Consider the following 14,457-nt stretch of genomic DNA (forward strand, 5'->3'; position numbering starts at 1 on the left):
ACTCGTCAGTGTCTCGTTTCCTAATCTGAATCCCTCTGCGTTACCTGATTTAATTCGACTAAATTCCGTTCTCCTTGTTTTGTTTTTGTTGATGTTCATCTTATATCCTCCTTTCAAGGGACTGTTCATTCCATTTAACTGCTCTCCCAAGTCCTTTGCTGTCTCTGACAGAATTACAATGCCATCGGCAAACCTCAGAGTTTTTCTTTCTTCTCCCTGAACTGTAGTTCCTGCTCCAAATTTTTCTTTGTTTTCCTTTACTGCTTGTTCGATGTACAGATTGAATAACATCGGGGATAGTCTACAAACCTGTCTCGGTACCTTCTCAACCACAGCTTTCCTTTCATTCCCCTCGACCCTTATTACTGCCTTCTGGTTTCTGTGCAAGCTGTAAATAGGCTTTCGGTCCCTGTATTTTACTCCTGCCATCTTTACAATTTGAAAGAGAGCATTCCAATCAACATAAGCGATAGTTTTCTCTAAGTCTATTAACGCTATAAATTTAGGTTTCGCTTTCCTTAATCGCTCTTCTAAGATAGGTGGTAGGATTAGTACTGCCTCGCGTATTCCTAAATTTCTCCGGAAGGAAAACTGATTTCCCCGATGTCGGCTTCCACCAGTTTTTCCATTCTTTCCTAAAATGGAAATGAGCGCTTGGCGTCATTGCCAGCCACATTGGGCGACCTGCGCGTCAGATGGGGATGAAATGATGACGAAGACAACACAACACTCAGTCCCTGAGCGGAGAAAATCCCCGACCCAGCCGGGAATGGAACCCGGGCCCCTTAGGACGGAAGTCTGTCACGCTGACCATTCAGAACTTTCGCAAAGATACGTAGCAACAATTATGCCTCCCGAAAATAGAGTTCTCTTTCAGTAATATTTTCTTTTTTTTTCTTTTTCAGGAATTTTAAATTAGTTACGCACGAATTAAACGCACAGAGATCATCTCGTTCTGATTTCTACGAGGGCTGTTTGAAAAGTAAGGTCCGATCAGTCGCGAAATGCAGTCCACAGTGAAAATAAAAAATATCTTATTTGCTTGCAACTGTTGGCTACACCTTCCCGCAACTTCTGTGCATAGTCGCCGCTCCGACTGAGCAGCATTGTCGGGAATCGAACCCGGATCCCTTAGGACGGCAACCCGTCACGCTGACCATTCAGCCGTCGGGGCGGACCCTTTGGTACAGGATGACTTGGACAGAATTTCTATTTGGTGTGATAAGCGTCAGCGTGCTCTAAATGGTCGACTTCGATTTACACTGAGAATTCTAAGAAAGTATAGCTCATCTGCAAAGAAGACCGCGTACAGAATATTTGTGCAACCAATTCTTGAGTGTCTGGGATCACCACCAATTCGGTTTAAAGGGAGACATCGGAGTGTGCTACTCGATTTGTTACCGGTAGGTTCGATCAGCACTCAGATGGGAATTCGTGGACGAAGGAAGGCGTTCTTTTCGCGAAACGCTGTGGACCGTAGGACGACAATCCGTCACGCTGACCACTCAGCTATCGGGGCGGACATTATCCCCTAAAGAATTCGTGTTAGTATTTTGCAAATATGAGCCATTAAACAAATAGTTCGATAATTTTCACACCTGTCAGCACCTGCTTTGTTTGGGAATGAAATTGTTACATTTTTCTCGAAGTTTGCGGATATTTCGCCAGTCTCATACACCTTGCCTGCCGGATGGAAGAGTTCTGTCACGGTTGGCTCTCCCAAGGCTATCAGCAGTTCTGACAGAATATCGTCAACTCCCGGGGTCTCGCCTCGACTTACAACTTTCAATCCCTGACATAAATAAGAAACGAAGTAAGTTATTGGGGTACTCACGTGGTATCGGCTGCTGCACGGACCAGACATAGGTGCTGTACCGCACGTCGGTGAACTGCACGGAGACCGGTGGGCCGGCGGTGGCGAAGCGCGGCGTCGAGTCGCCGCAGTCGGCCTCGGCGAGCCGGTGCAAGTAGTAATTGTTGTTCTGCAGCGGCTCCGCCACCGACACGGAGCTCGTGGTGGACGAGGACAGCGAGGCGGCACCGGGCGCCGGCGCGCCCCTGGGCAGCAGGCAGCACGACGCCGACACCGACGCCGTCGAAGTCGACGACGACGCTCCGTCGCCGGCGGAGGGCGACGCCACCGTCATGGCTGGCGTGCTACGCGGCAGAGACTGGGCCGCCGCGGCGAGGGGCTGGCTGATAAGCTGCGCGCCCACTATCCGCTCTGCGCACGCGCAGATTATGCCCGCTCCGGGAAGCGCTTATGTCAGCGAAAGCTCCGGCGTGCACCACCTGCAGCAGAGCGACAACGAGACGCTCGCTTCACTGCCGACCCTCGCGAGAGAAATTATTTACACGGCATTCGAGGGAGAAACTGTTCACAATCACTACAAATGATCTCGCTGGCAGCATTCGGAATAGTACCTTACCGTGCGAGTCACCTACTCGTCGTCAGCCACTACTGTCACCAGCTCGGGTGCTGCAGTCCTCTCCCACCGAGCCCCCCTCGGAAATCGAAACGACAAATATCCACGAACAAACTATTCTGGTCATGCATTACTCTCCTACGACAGTCACTGTACGTGTGTCCGACAAGAGGTCTGAGCACAGTTTCCCTGGAACTCTCCCGTAGATATAAGGATCGTCAAGGCTTTGGCTGCTAACTCATATTCTTGGAGTGACTAGATACTGGTGTGGGCACAGCTGTCGTGGAAGCATCCACGAACGGCAAGTGTGCTGCCAGCCACATATGCGCCGGGAGTCGGCGGCAGCGGCTGCGGCTTCCGAAGAGCGACTGAGCGGCGCGCCTGTGGGACGCCTCGCCTAAAGCCGGGCTGCGGGCGGCGGCTGGTGGTGGGGAGGCCGATGCGGGACCCGGGAGCCGCGCGCGCCGTCGCAGCTGCCGCCCCCGTAGGCGGCGGGGGGAGCCCTGGCAACCACGCGCGAGGGCTTCCGCCGCGTCCGGGATTCCCTCTTTCTAATCGCCGCACACCCCTCGAAAACAGCCGTCCAGTATTTTTCCAGCTCTTCCGCCGAAAATTACTCTGCAGGAAGGACCACCCGGAGAGACCGAATATCTATACAGGGTGGTCCATTGATAGAGACCGGGCCAAATATCTCACGAAATAAGCATCAAACGAAAAAACTACAAAGAACGAAACTCGTCTAGCTTGAAGGGGGAAACCAGACGGCGCTTGGGTTGGCCCGCTAGATAGCGCTGCCATAGGTCAAACGGGTATCAACTGCGTTTTGTAAAATAGGAACCCCCATTTCTATTACATATTCGTGTAGTTCGTAAAGAAATATGAATGTTTCAGTTGGACCACTTTCTTCGCTTTGTGATAGATGGCGCTGTAATAGTCACAAACGTGTAAGTACGTGGTATCACGTAACACTCCGCCGCTGCGGACGGTATTTGCTTCGTGATAGACCGTTTACCAATTGCGGAAAAGGTCGATATCGTGTTGATGTATGGCTATTGTGATAAAAATGCCCAACTGGCGTGTGCTATGTATGCTGCTCGGTATCCTGGACGACATCATCCAAGTGTCCGGACCGTTCGCCGGATAGTTACGTTATTTAAGGAAACAGGAAGTGTTCAGCCACATGTGAAACGCCAACCACGACCTGCAACAAACGATGATGCCCAAGTAGGTGTTTTAGCTGCTGTCGCGGCTAATCCGCACATCAGTAGCAGACAAATTGCGCGAGAATCGGGAATCCCAAAAACGTCGGTGTTGAGAATGCTACATCAACATCGATTGCAACCGTACCATATTTCTACGCACCAGGAATTGCATGGCGACGACTTTGAACGTCGTGTACAGTTCTGCCACTGTGCACAAGAGAAATTACGGGACGATGACAGATTTTTTGCACTCGCTCTGTTTAGCGACGAAGCGTCATTCACCAACAGCGGTAACGTAAACCGGGATAATATGCACTATTGGACAACGGAAAATTCACGTAGATGCGACAAGTGGAACATCAGCGACCTTGGCGGGTTAATGTATGGTGCAGAATTATGGGAGGAAGGATAATTGGCCCCCATTTTATCGATGGCCATCTAAATGGTGCAATGTATGCTGATTTCCTACGTAATGTTCTACTGATGTTCTTAAAATATGTTTCACTGCATGACAGAATGGCGATGTACTTCCAACATGATGAATGCACGGCACATAGCTCGCGTGCGGTTGAAGCGGTATTGAATAGCATATTTCATGACAGGTGGATTGGTCGTCGAAGCACCATACCACAGCCCGCACGTTCACCGGATCTGACGTCCCCGGATTTCTTTCTGTGGAGAAAGTTGAAGGATATTTGCCATCGTGATCCACCGACAACGCCTGACAACATGCGTCAGTGCATTGTCAATGCATGTGCGAACATTACGGAAGGCGGACTACTCGCTGTTGAGAGGAATGTCGTTACACGTATTGCCAAATGCACTGACGTTGACGGACATCATTTTGAGCATTTATTGCATTAATGTGGTATTTACAGGTAATCGCGCTGTAAAAGCATGCGTTCTCAGAAGTCATAAGTTCACAAAGGTAAATGTATCACATTGGAACAACCGAAATAAAATGTTCAAACGTACCTTCGTTCTGTATTTTAATTTAAAAAACCTACCATTGTTACCAACTGTTCGTCTAAAATTGTGTGCCATATGTTTGTGACTATTAGAGCGCCATCTATCACAAAGCGAAAAAAGTGGTCCAACTAAAACATTCATATTTCTTTACGTACTACACGAATATGTAATAAAAATGGGGGTCCCTATTTAAAAAAACGCAGCTGATATCCGCTTGACCTATGGCAGCGCCATCTAGCGGCCCAACCATGGCGTCATCTGGTTTCCCCCTCCAAACTAGACAAGTTTCGTTCTTTGTAGTTTTTTTCGTTTGACGCTTATTTCGTGAGATATTTGGCCCGGTCACTATCAATGGACCACCCTGTATATTCGATGGGCGATCTAAAAGTATCGGGAATACTGTAATTTCGCATACTGTATTCAGGCGACCAACATTTGATCACAGTCTCAAGGAAGATGACCAGCATCTGACCTAGATTCCGAGGGAGGTTTATGAGACATTTAGCCGCAATAAATTTCAACTTCACTTCTGCATCTCATTTTCCTGGAACTGGCGACAACAATTCTTGGACCCAAAATCTTTCTCACAATTGCTTCTACCTTATTTCGTCCACATGACATCATCTTAGTCAAATGTGGGTCATAGAAAATATCCTTCAATAATTTATTTCCACAATCCATACTTCTGTAGCTGCTATTATATCTGACAGCTTGAACAACTATTGCAGCTGACGCTGAAGTCACGCTTAGTAGCACAATAACTCCAGTTAACATTGGGGGCTCTGGCGTTAACTAAGAAGGCTGCTCCACTTCCTCAAATAGACTCATAAGAATTTAACTTCTTACTTCGTGAAGTTATTACATCTTCATTTTCACTGTGATAGCACGTGATGCAAAACTGGTACAAATTAGAAGCAAATGAATATACACGTGAACGCTGAACAATATAATAGGTACGATTACAGAAAGAAAACTACACAAATCGAAACATTTCGTGTTGACTGTCCTCTGTTTTCGATCCCGAAAACTTAAGCGACCTATCGGATCGGCACGAAGTGAGCACATGCATGGATTGTCAATACTAACGGAGAAGGAAGTAAACATTTCCCTTCTCACGACCTTTCTAGACGCGTATCCAATGCCACTTTTTCTCCCCTGCTCACATTCCCTTGAGCTAAGCCGTCTTTTTCCGTACAAGCATGAACAGAAAAAAGACTATATCGACAATAGTATCGATTATTGTATAAAAGCTTTCCAAGACATATCGATCGGGGAACTTGACCTATCGATAGTACTTCGCAGGATCAGTACTTATAACAGTGATCACTTATGAAACACAGGGGAGAAACAGGCGATAATACGAAGCCGTGTGGGTTTAAAAAAAGCAATAATACGGAAGATTCCAGGAAATACAGGAGAGTTGGTCAACCTAGTTGTATTAGTGCGATTCGCTAAATTTTTCGTTGTTGTCGCGGTAAACACGCCTGAAACGTGTCTGTAAACTGGCAGCCACATTGGATCTATAGTCTGTCGTCAGTTGTCCAGAAGGTTACATGTGCTGCATTTGTTTTAAAGACGTATCACACAATTTGCATTAAACATTGCTATAAAACGACAAAAATGTAACACCGTTTTAGAAAGGTTGGTAACTGCTTTTGCTGAGTCTGCTATGAGTAAAACAAGGGTTTACGAGTGTTTGAGCGTTTTCAAAATGGCCGTGAAGAAGTTGAAGATGACGAGCCTTCTGAACGCCACAGCACAACAACAGATGAAAACGTGGAAAAAGTCAAAGAAATTATTATGAACGATCGCCGAATCACAGTCAGAGAAGTTGCTGATGATGTTGGCATATCAACTGGCTCATGCTATACATTACAAGTGTTTTGGGTATGAAACGTGTGGAGCAAAATTTGGGCCAAAGGTGTTGACTTCGGGCAAAAACAGCAGCAAGTGGAAGTTGTTCAGGAGTCGTTAAATGAAGCCAATAACAATGAAAAACTACTGAAAGTGTGATAACAGGTGACGAAACATGGCTGTACGGATATGACGTCGAAACTGAGGTTCAATAGTCCCAGTGGAGGCATTCTAGATCGCCAAGACCGAAAAAAGCTCGGCAACTGGAGTCGAATGTGAAGGTTCTGCTCACTGTTTCCTTCGATTTCAACGACAAAGTGCATCAGGAGTTGTTGCCAAGAGGTCAGACGATCAGTAAGGATTACTGCCTTGAACTGAACGGATACAACTGAATGGATATAACGGATGTGTGCGTTCAGTGATGATGAGAAAAGGGATTTAGCCTACTCTTCTCGAACAGCACCAAGTGGGCCACCGAGCTTAACGTCCCCGTCCGACGAAGGGGTTACCATGAACAGAGTCACATGCCTTCATTCCATGAAACACTGCAGAGGGGTTTGGGGAATTTATTTCTGGACAATGGAGCAAAGTTTGGTGATCAGCAACGTTACGCCCACCCCACCAGACCACAGGGCGTGGCGTTCCTGGGCGGTTACCCATCGAAGTAACGGCCACGAACGACGTTGCCTAACTTTGGTGATTTGACAGGAACTGGTTTATCCACAAATAGGCAAGGCCGTTGACACCGATTCCAGCTTTGACTAATTGATACTGTAGTTAATAGGATTCTACGTTTTTTTCGTTTCGTGAAATGCACAATTTTACATTTCTGAACATTGGAAGCAAGTAGCCGATCTTTCCACCACTTTGAGATTTAGCAACGGTTCAAATGGCTCTGAGCACTATGGGACTTAACATCTATGGTCATCAGTCCCCTAGAACTAAGAACTACTTAAACCTAACTAACCTAAGGACAGCACACAACACCCAGTCATCACGAGGCAGAGAAAATCCCTGACCCCGCCGGGAATCGAACCCGGGAACCCGGGCGTGGGAAGCGAGGACGCTACCGCACGACCACGAGATTTAGCAACATCTAACTTGAAACACGTATGTAACGCAGCAGCGATGGCGAGGCATTGCAGCGTCTCTGACCAGAGAGCCTGCGCTTGACCGCGCGAGTGTTGCGAGCGGTTCTCAGTCGGTAGCTCGATTTAGTTGCGTGCAGTTCGCTAGTAGTAGTCGTGCAGTGCAGTACGGTAGTAGTCGTCATGTAGAGCGGTCGGTCAGTAGTAGCAGCCCAGTGCGGTTGTGTGATGTAGGCGGTCGGCAACACTGGTCAAGATGCTGAATGAGGTATACTGTTAATTAATGTAATCATTAGATAATGTAAAATTTATTTATTGTAATCAATCTCCAACAAGTCCCCCAATAATAATTTTGATTTCAAAAGCATTTTTTCAAAAATTTAATTTTTTATCGAACTAAAGATTTCGTTGCACTTCCCATTTCATTCCACTTCTTTTGAAGAAAAATTTCAGTAAAATCACAGAAAAAAGGAATATTATTATTTGCAATGCAGTTCCTCCAAGCCGTGCGCACGAGTAAGAGCAGAAATTTGACTACCAGTTACAATGAGGTAAGACTTTAATTCTGATTGTTTTACACAGGGCCAAAGACCGATATTTCGGTTTAATTGAATTTTCTTATCACTGAATGGACTTTAATTTTTTGTGAAGAACTTATTTGGGTCAGATTGCTAATTTTTGTTTAATTGTCATTGTCAGTAGAATTCTTTGTGGGGAGGTTACACTCGGCTCCCATTTGTATTAAGTATTGTCTTTTCCTTTTAAATTACGGTGGGGAGGTTACACTTGGCGACACCCAGTCCAGGATCGTATTTCGTTGAGAATCTTTTGAAAGACAGTCAGATATTTGCTCTTATTTGCTTAAGTATAATTAGGATTTGGCGCTACGCTTTTATTAACTTGTGACTTTCTTTCCACAGATCAACGACAATTCGTTTGCTCTATTGTATTTGTGTGTTGCTTTTGCATTGTGCTTATTTGTTTTGTGAATAATTGTGACTACCGTAAAAAATGCCGCGAAAGACTGTGAATAGTGTATCGCGAGGTATTACGAGCGAAATTACCGGCTCAAACGACTTTACCGATAGGACATGTGACACGCAGTGTAATGATGTCAATCCTGCGTTCATTAACAATCAGTGTATTCCAACCACTAATGATGACTTTTATCTTAATGATGAACAAACGAACTCGGTTATGTCCTCTGTTGATTTGACGACAATCGATGACGCGGGACGCTCTATTGTAATGAGCGCTGCCCAGCTTAACACACCCGATTTGGAAAATATAAGTAACATACAAACAAATTTTTCGAATGAAAATGGTCAGTGTAGTGAAAGTACGACGGATTTATTTAATTCCGAAATAGGGACTGACAGTGTATGTTTAACTGGCAAACCTTTTTGTAAATTACAGAATGACCAAATGGTCACGCAAAACGAAACAATTCCAGATCGACAATTGAATAGCACAGAGAATAGAAATGCTAATTTTGAATCGGATCCAATTATGGCATTTTTGCGGCAAAATTTCAAACAGTTTAATGAAAAATTTAATAAAATGGATGAAAATTTCAAACAACTAGATAAAAAACAAGACAATAATAATGCGGATCTCAAACAACAACTTAGTGAACAGGACAAAAAATTTAATAAAATTGATGAAAATTTCAAACAACTTAGGGAAGATTATAAACAACTTAATGAAAAACTTGATGAGCAGAACAAACGACTGGAAGAAGGGAACAAACAATTTAGAGAACGGAACAAACAATTTTCTGAAGGTATTTAACAGCCGAGAGAAAAACACGATAACCTTAATGAACAGAACAAACAAGCTAGCGAACAGATTACAGCTGTTACCATACAATGTCAGGACACTAAAATACAATTACGTGAGGATACTAAGGCTTGTGCTAATAACAGTAATAATGAAGTTGGCACTGTTGCACAAGAATTAAGTAGTACACGTGTAGGCACAACAGAATCACAGATACACGAAATTAATGCAATCTCTGAACAATGCCGTAAAAACGCAGTACAGATACGCGACGAGTTTAATTTGAAGTCACTGGAAGTTTCACACACTGTGAATATGGAATTTGTTAATAAAAGTGAACGACACAACAACCAAATTGACGAAAGTATTAAAGTAACAGAATTAACAATTATTTCAGTCACCAATACGTCACAGAACCCGCCACGTTGTGAACATTTGTCTGACTCACGCAGCGTGTATAATGTGAACAATTTACAGAGATTACGCGAATTAAAATCCGAAAAGCTACGTAACTTAAAATCAGAAAAGCTACGCAACTTGAAGTACGAAACGACACAGACAAACAGATTCACACACAAACCCGAACGTGTTCTCAAATTCAGTGACGAGAGCGTTGATAATAAGCAGTTTGCATTTGTAAGAAAATGTAAAGAATTTAATAATGACAGAACACAGGTACACGCTTTGAACTGTATACGTCAATTTGTTTTTGTACTTTCACCGATATTGCCTGTAATGCAGAAGCTAGCTTTGAACCTGATGCGACAATTTGCTATTGCATTTTCATCAGCATTGCGTGTAATGAGGAAACTTGAATTAACGTGCTTACAACAATTTACTTTTGGAATTTTACAACGCAACGCAACGCAAAAGCTAAAATTTATTTGCAGTGCGTAATAGACCTCAGGGGATTCATTACGCTTTAATGAATATGTGCCGTAGCGAGCATAGGGCCCCGAGCTGTAGTAGTGCTATTTCATTTTTAGTTTTTTTCTGCACTGCTGCCTTTTCTTCTACTATCCTTTATATCTATCCAAACTGCTCTTTAACTATTGCTCTATCTAGAATTAAGAAACATTGTAATGAAAACCCGATATGACAAATCTTTTACCGAATGTGACAATTTTCAGTAGGCACTCCCGTAATGACAACTACCGCCGTAACTTTAATAACAGATAAAATCGTAATCATCAGTATGTACAGAATTTTCGGCAGTCGCAACCACATTTTTGTAACAATAGATGTTTTCCATCACAATAGCATGAAAGTCAGCCGCTTAGCATACCTAACCAACAATGCAGTCTACAAGGTCAACCAAACTTTAATGTTTCGCCGCGTGCACGTATAGTCCCAGCTCCAACAAATAGTAACGCATGGCAGCAAAGAAATAACTACGTACAGACAACACACTATTTCAACTCGCATCGCAATGCGCCGTATAGAAATTACTATCACGACAGACGTAAAAATGATGAGCACAATTTTCAGCGTACATTTAATAACAGTCGATCTTATGAGCAGCAACAACATCAGCAACAACAAGTAATCATGAATGAAACAGACAATAGGTGTTATCTATAGCGTAACACGTCAATAAGAAATAACAGAGCAGTTCATATAGTGGATATGCCACAACATTCTCCCGTAAATAACAGCACGTACGATAGAATTTAACCAGATACAGCACAGATTGCATATTACAGTAACGCAAACATTACTTTTGACACGCAAAATGTTGTTCACGAAAATGTAATTACTTTTGACGATATCAGAGACACTCTCTTGCAGGAAAGACCAGTTATTCGGAAAACTATTTCACATCCTGTTATCGAAATTGAAATTGGTTCATCGAAATTTTCAGCAGTAATCGATTCCGGCTCACCTATATCAGTAATAAATGAAGAAACTTTTAACGAGTGTAACAAAGAGAATACTTATCCGACATTACCTTTAGGCAAAACCAAAGTGAAGGGAGCAGTATCGAGTAAAGGAGTAGACGTTAAATTACAGACGCATTTATCATTTTGTATCGCAGGTCACACATTTCACTCAAATTTTTGGATAGTTCCTTTATTGACGACAGACGTAATTTTAGGCACGAATTTTCTGGTACAACACGACGCAGTTATTGATTTTCAGAATTCTTATTTAATGTTAAAGGATGAAAATATACAATTGGCTTTAGAATTTCAGCACTCTTTATCTGCGGAGGAACAAACAATTAACCGCACAGAGGTCATTTCCGCAACACGTAACATAGACTGTAATCCCACATTGTTCACGGATACGTACGTACACAACTATAATACTCCAGACGAAGCTGACTACGACGTAATGCAAATGATTTCCGATAAAGTTAAACAAAGCAGTGCAACTACAGACGACGAACGAACGCAATTACACAAAATTCTTTTACAGCAAGCTCCAGTTTTTGACAACATTCCTGGTACTATGTCCGGATTTATGTATGAATTTCAAGTGAAACAGCACGACACATTTAAAGCTAAACATTATCCCATTCCATATATTCACAGAGAACAGGTTAAAAAAGAGCTGCAAGATATGCTTCATCAAGGAATTATTGAACCGGCAGTTAGTCCATACATAAACCCGTTACATATTGTTAAGAAAAAAGATGGCTCACTTCGCCTTGTACTTGATTCACGTCACATTAATGACATTATTATTAATGAAACAGATCGACCACAGACATTAGAGGAACTTTTACAGAAATTTCACGGTACTGCTATTTATTCTACACTAGATTTGAAATCGGGATTTTGGCAAATTCAGCTTCATCCGAATTGCAGAAAATACACAGCTTTTCTCTGTTTTGGCGACTGTTATCAATTTTGCAAATTACCATTCGGCTTAACTATTTCTTCTGCAGCTTTTATTCGCGGTTTGAACACTATACTTCCGACAGAACTTAAAGACAGAATTACGACGTACGTAGACGATATTCTTATCGCAGAAGCTAACTGGTTCGAACACAATCTGATTCTTGAACAACTGTTACAAACTTTTCATGCACAAGGACTTACAGTTAATCTTAGTAAATCGCACTTTGGCAAAACTTCCATAAAATTTCTTGGACACGTAATTTCAGCAGAAGGCATTGCACCTGATCCGGAAAAACTTCAGGCTCTACGTGATATTACTGTTCCTACGACAAAAAAGCAACTACGCAGTTTTTTGGGCTTAATTAACTTTTTTCGTAAATTTATTCATCACTCTGCTTTAGACACACCCAGATTGTGCCAATTAACAGGTAAAAACACTATTTGGTCTTGGGATAAGCAAGCACACTCTGAATTCATGAACCTGAAACATGCTTTGTTGAATGCACCACTATTATCGCACCCAGATCTTACTAGAAATTTTTCCATTGCCACCGACAGTTCCAACACCGCTTTAGGCGTACATATTTTCCAGGAAATTGAAGAAGATGGTTCTACAGTAATTAAAAACATCGCATTTGCAAGCCGCATTTTGTCACCCGCTGAACGAAATTATTCTGTTACAGAACTTGAAACATTATGTGTTGTATGGGCTTTCACGAGATTTAGGCACTTTCTTTATGGCAGACATACCACTGTTTACACAGACCACAGAGCGATACAATTTTTACTTTCGGCCAAATTCACTCACGACAGATTAAGTAGATGGAAACTATATTTACAAGAATTTAATTTTACGATTGTCCACATTCCCGGCACACAAAATGTTATAGCAGACGCACTATCGCGTTCTCTTGGCAACAATCAGCAAGACGTAGCAACCAACTTCTGCAAAACAAATTTCAGTGTCATGTACATTCAGCAAGTTGCATTTGAAAACTTTATTTCATCGTCATTACAGGACATAGCAAAGGAGCAAAATAAAGACAATGTGTGGAAAGAAATTAAACACCTTTGGCAAGATAGAAAAAATGTTACGATTAGAAACCATTACACTGTACGCAATGACGTTCTGTTTCGCCGCTCTCATCCTGACAGCAACAATTGGTTATTATGCATTCCTGACGAACTGGTCAACAAATTAATCTGGTACACTCATTTAAGCTACGCACATTACGGAGCACGAAAATGTTTTCTTATACTGAGACAGAACTGTTATTTCACCAACATGGAGAAACGTATACGACGAGTTTTAGCGTCTTGTAAAATTTGCCAGAAAGCTAAATCAGACACCACTTCACATATTCCTCCTTTATATCCCATTATACCTGTTAAATTAAGACATATGGCCGCTGTAGACATTTTTGGTCCGATTCACAGAACTAACAGAGGTTTTTGCTACATCTTTGTCGCTGTTGAGCTCACTTCAAAATTTGTTACTTTCACTCCATTACGCAAAGCTACTGCCAAAACTGTTTCGAAGGCATTTGTAAAACATTTTCTATTTCATGTAGGGCATGTGATGAAAGTAATTTCTGACAATGGATCTCAATTTCGTAGTAGCGTATGGACACGCATGTTACGAGCCAGAAACATTTCTCCGATCTATATATCCAAGTACCACCCTTCTTCGAACCCCTGTGAAAGATTAATGAAAGAAATTGGTAAACTGTGTAGAATATACTGCCACAAAAGACATATTGATTGGGATACACACATACTCTCATTCCAAGATATAATTAATTCCATTCCAAATGAATCCACTATGCTATCTCCGTCTATTATACTGAAAAACGTTGAACCACCAAACAAAATTAAAGAATTAGTAAAATTCCCCAAATGTCGGCGACTAAGACACCACGAAATAATTGACATTGCGCTGAACAACATCAAACGTGCCGCAGAGCGCCGGAGAAGACAGCAAAAACAGGTTTGTACACGCCGCGACTTTCACGTTGGACAGAAGATATTAGTACGTACACACTATTTATCCAGTAAATTAAAAGGTAAGTGCAGTAAATTTGAACTTCTATACGCAGGTCCATATCGGATTCGCAGCATCCCTCACCCCAATGTTGTACACGTCGAAACTTTGAGAACCAGAAAATCGAAAGGCAATCACCACATCTCAAATATTAAACCCTTTATTGAGTGAAACCACTGTATGATTCAACACACTATGATGCCATTTACTAATGCAATTATTTCACCTGACTAATTACTGATGATTATCGTATTT

At 42.5% G+C, this 14,457-nt stretch overlaps 1 protein-coding gene across 3 annotated transcripts in view; it reads right to left on the reverse strand.

Moving 5' to 3' along the window:
- The window catches only part of LOC124802407 (ATP-binding cassette sub-family G member 1-like), a 794,031-nt gene that overhangs the window by 231,473 nt on the left and 548,101 nt on the right, over positions 1–14,457 (reverse strand). For 2 of the 3 annotated variants that reach the window (XM_047263167.1, XM_047263166.1), the window contains one exon: positions 1,835–2,292. In XM_047263167.1, coding sequence (XP_047119123.1) covers positions 1,835–2,147 — 313 coding nt within the window. In that variant the 5' untranslated portion in view covers positions 2,148–2,292. Of the gene's footprint in view, positions 1–1,834; positions 2,293–2,429; positions 2,805–14,457 lie in introns of those variants that run through there. The other variant, XM_047263164.1, reaches the window with a different exon arrangement.

This window comes from Schistocerca piceifrons, chromosome 6, assembly GCF_021461385.2.
Source record: "Schistocerca piceifrons isolate TAMUIC-IGC-003096 chromosome 6, iqSchPice1.1, whole genome shotgun sequence".
NCBI lineage: Eukaryota > Metazoa > Arthropoda > Insecta > Orthoptera > Acrididae > Schistocerca > Schistocerca piceifrons.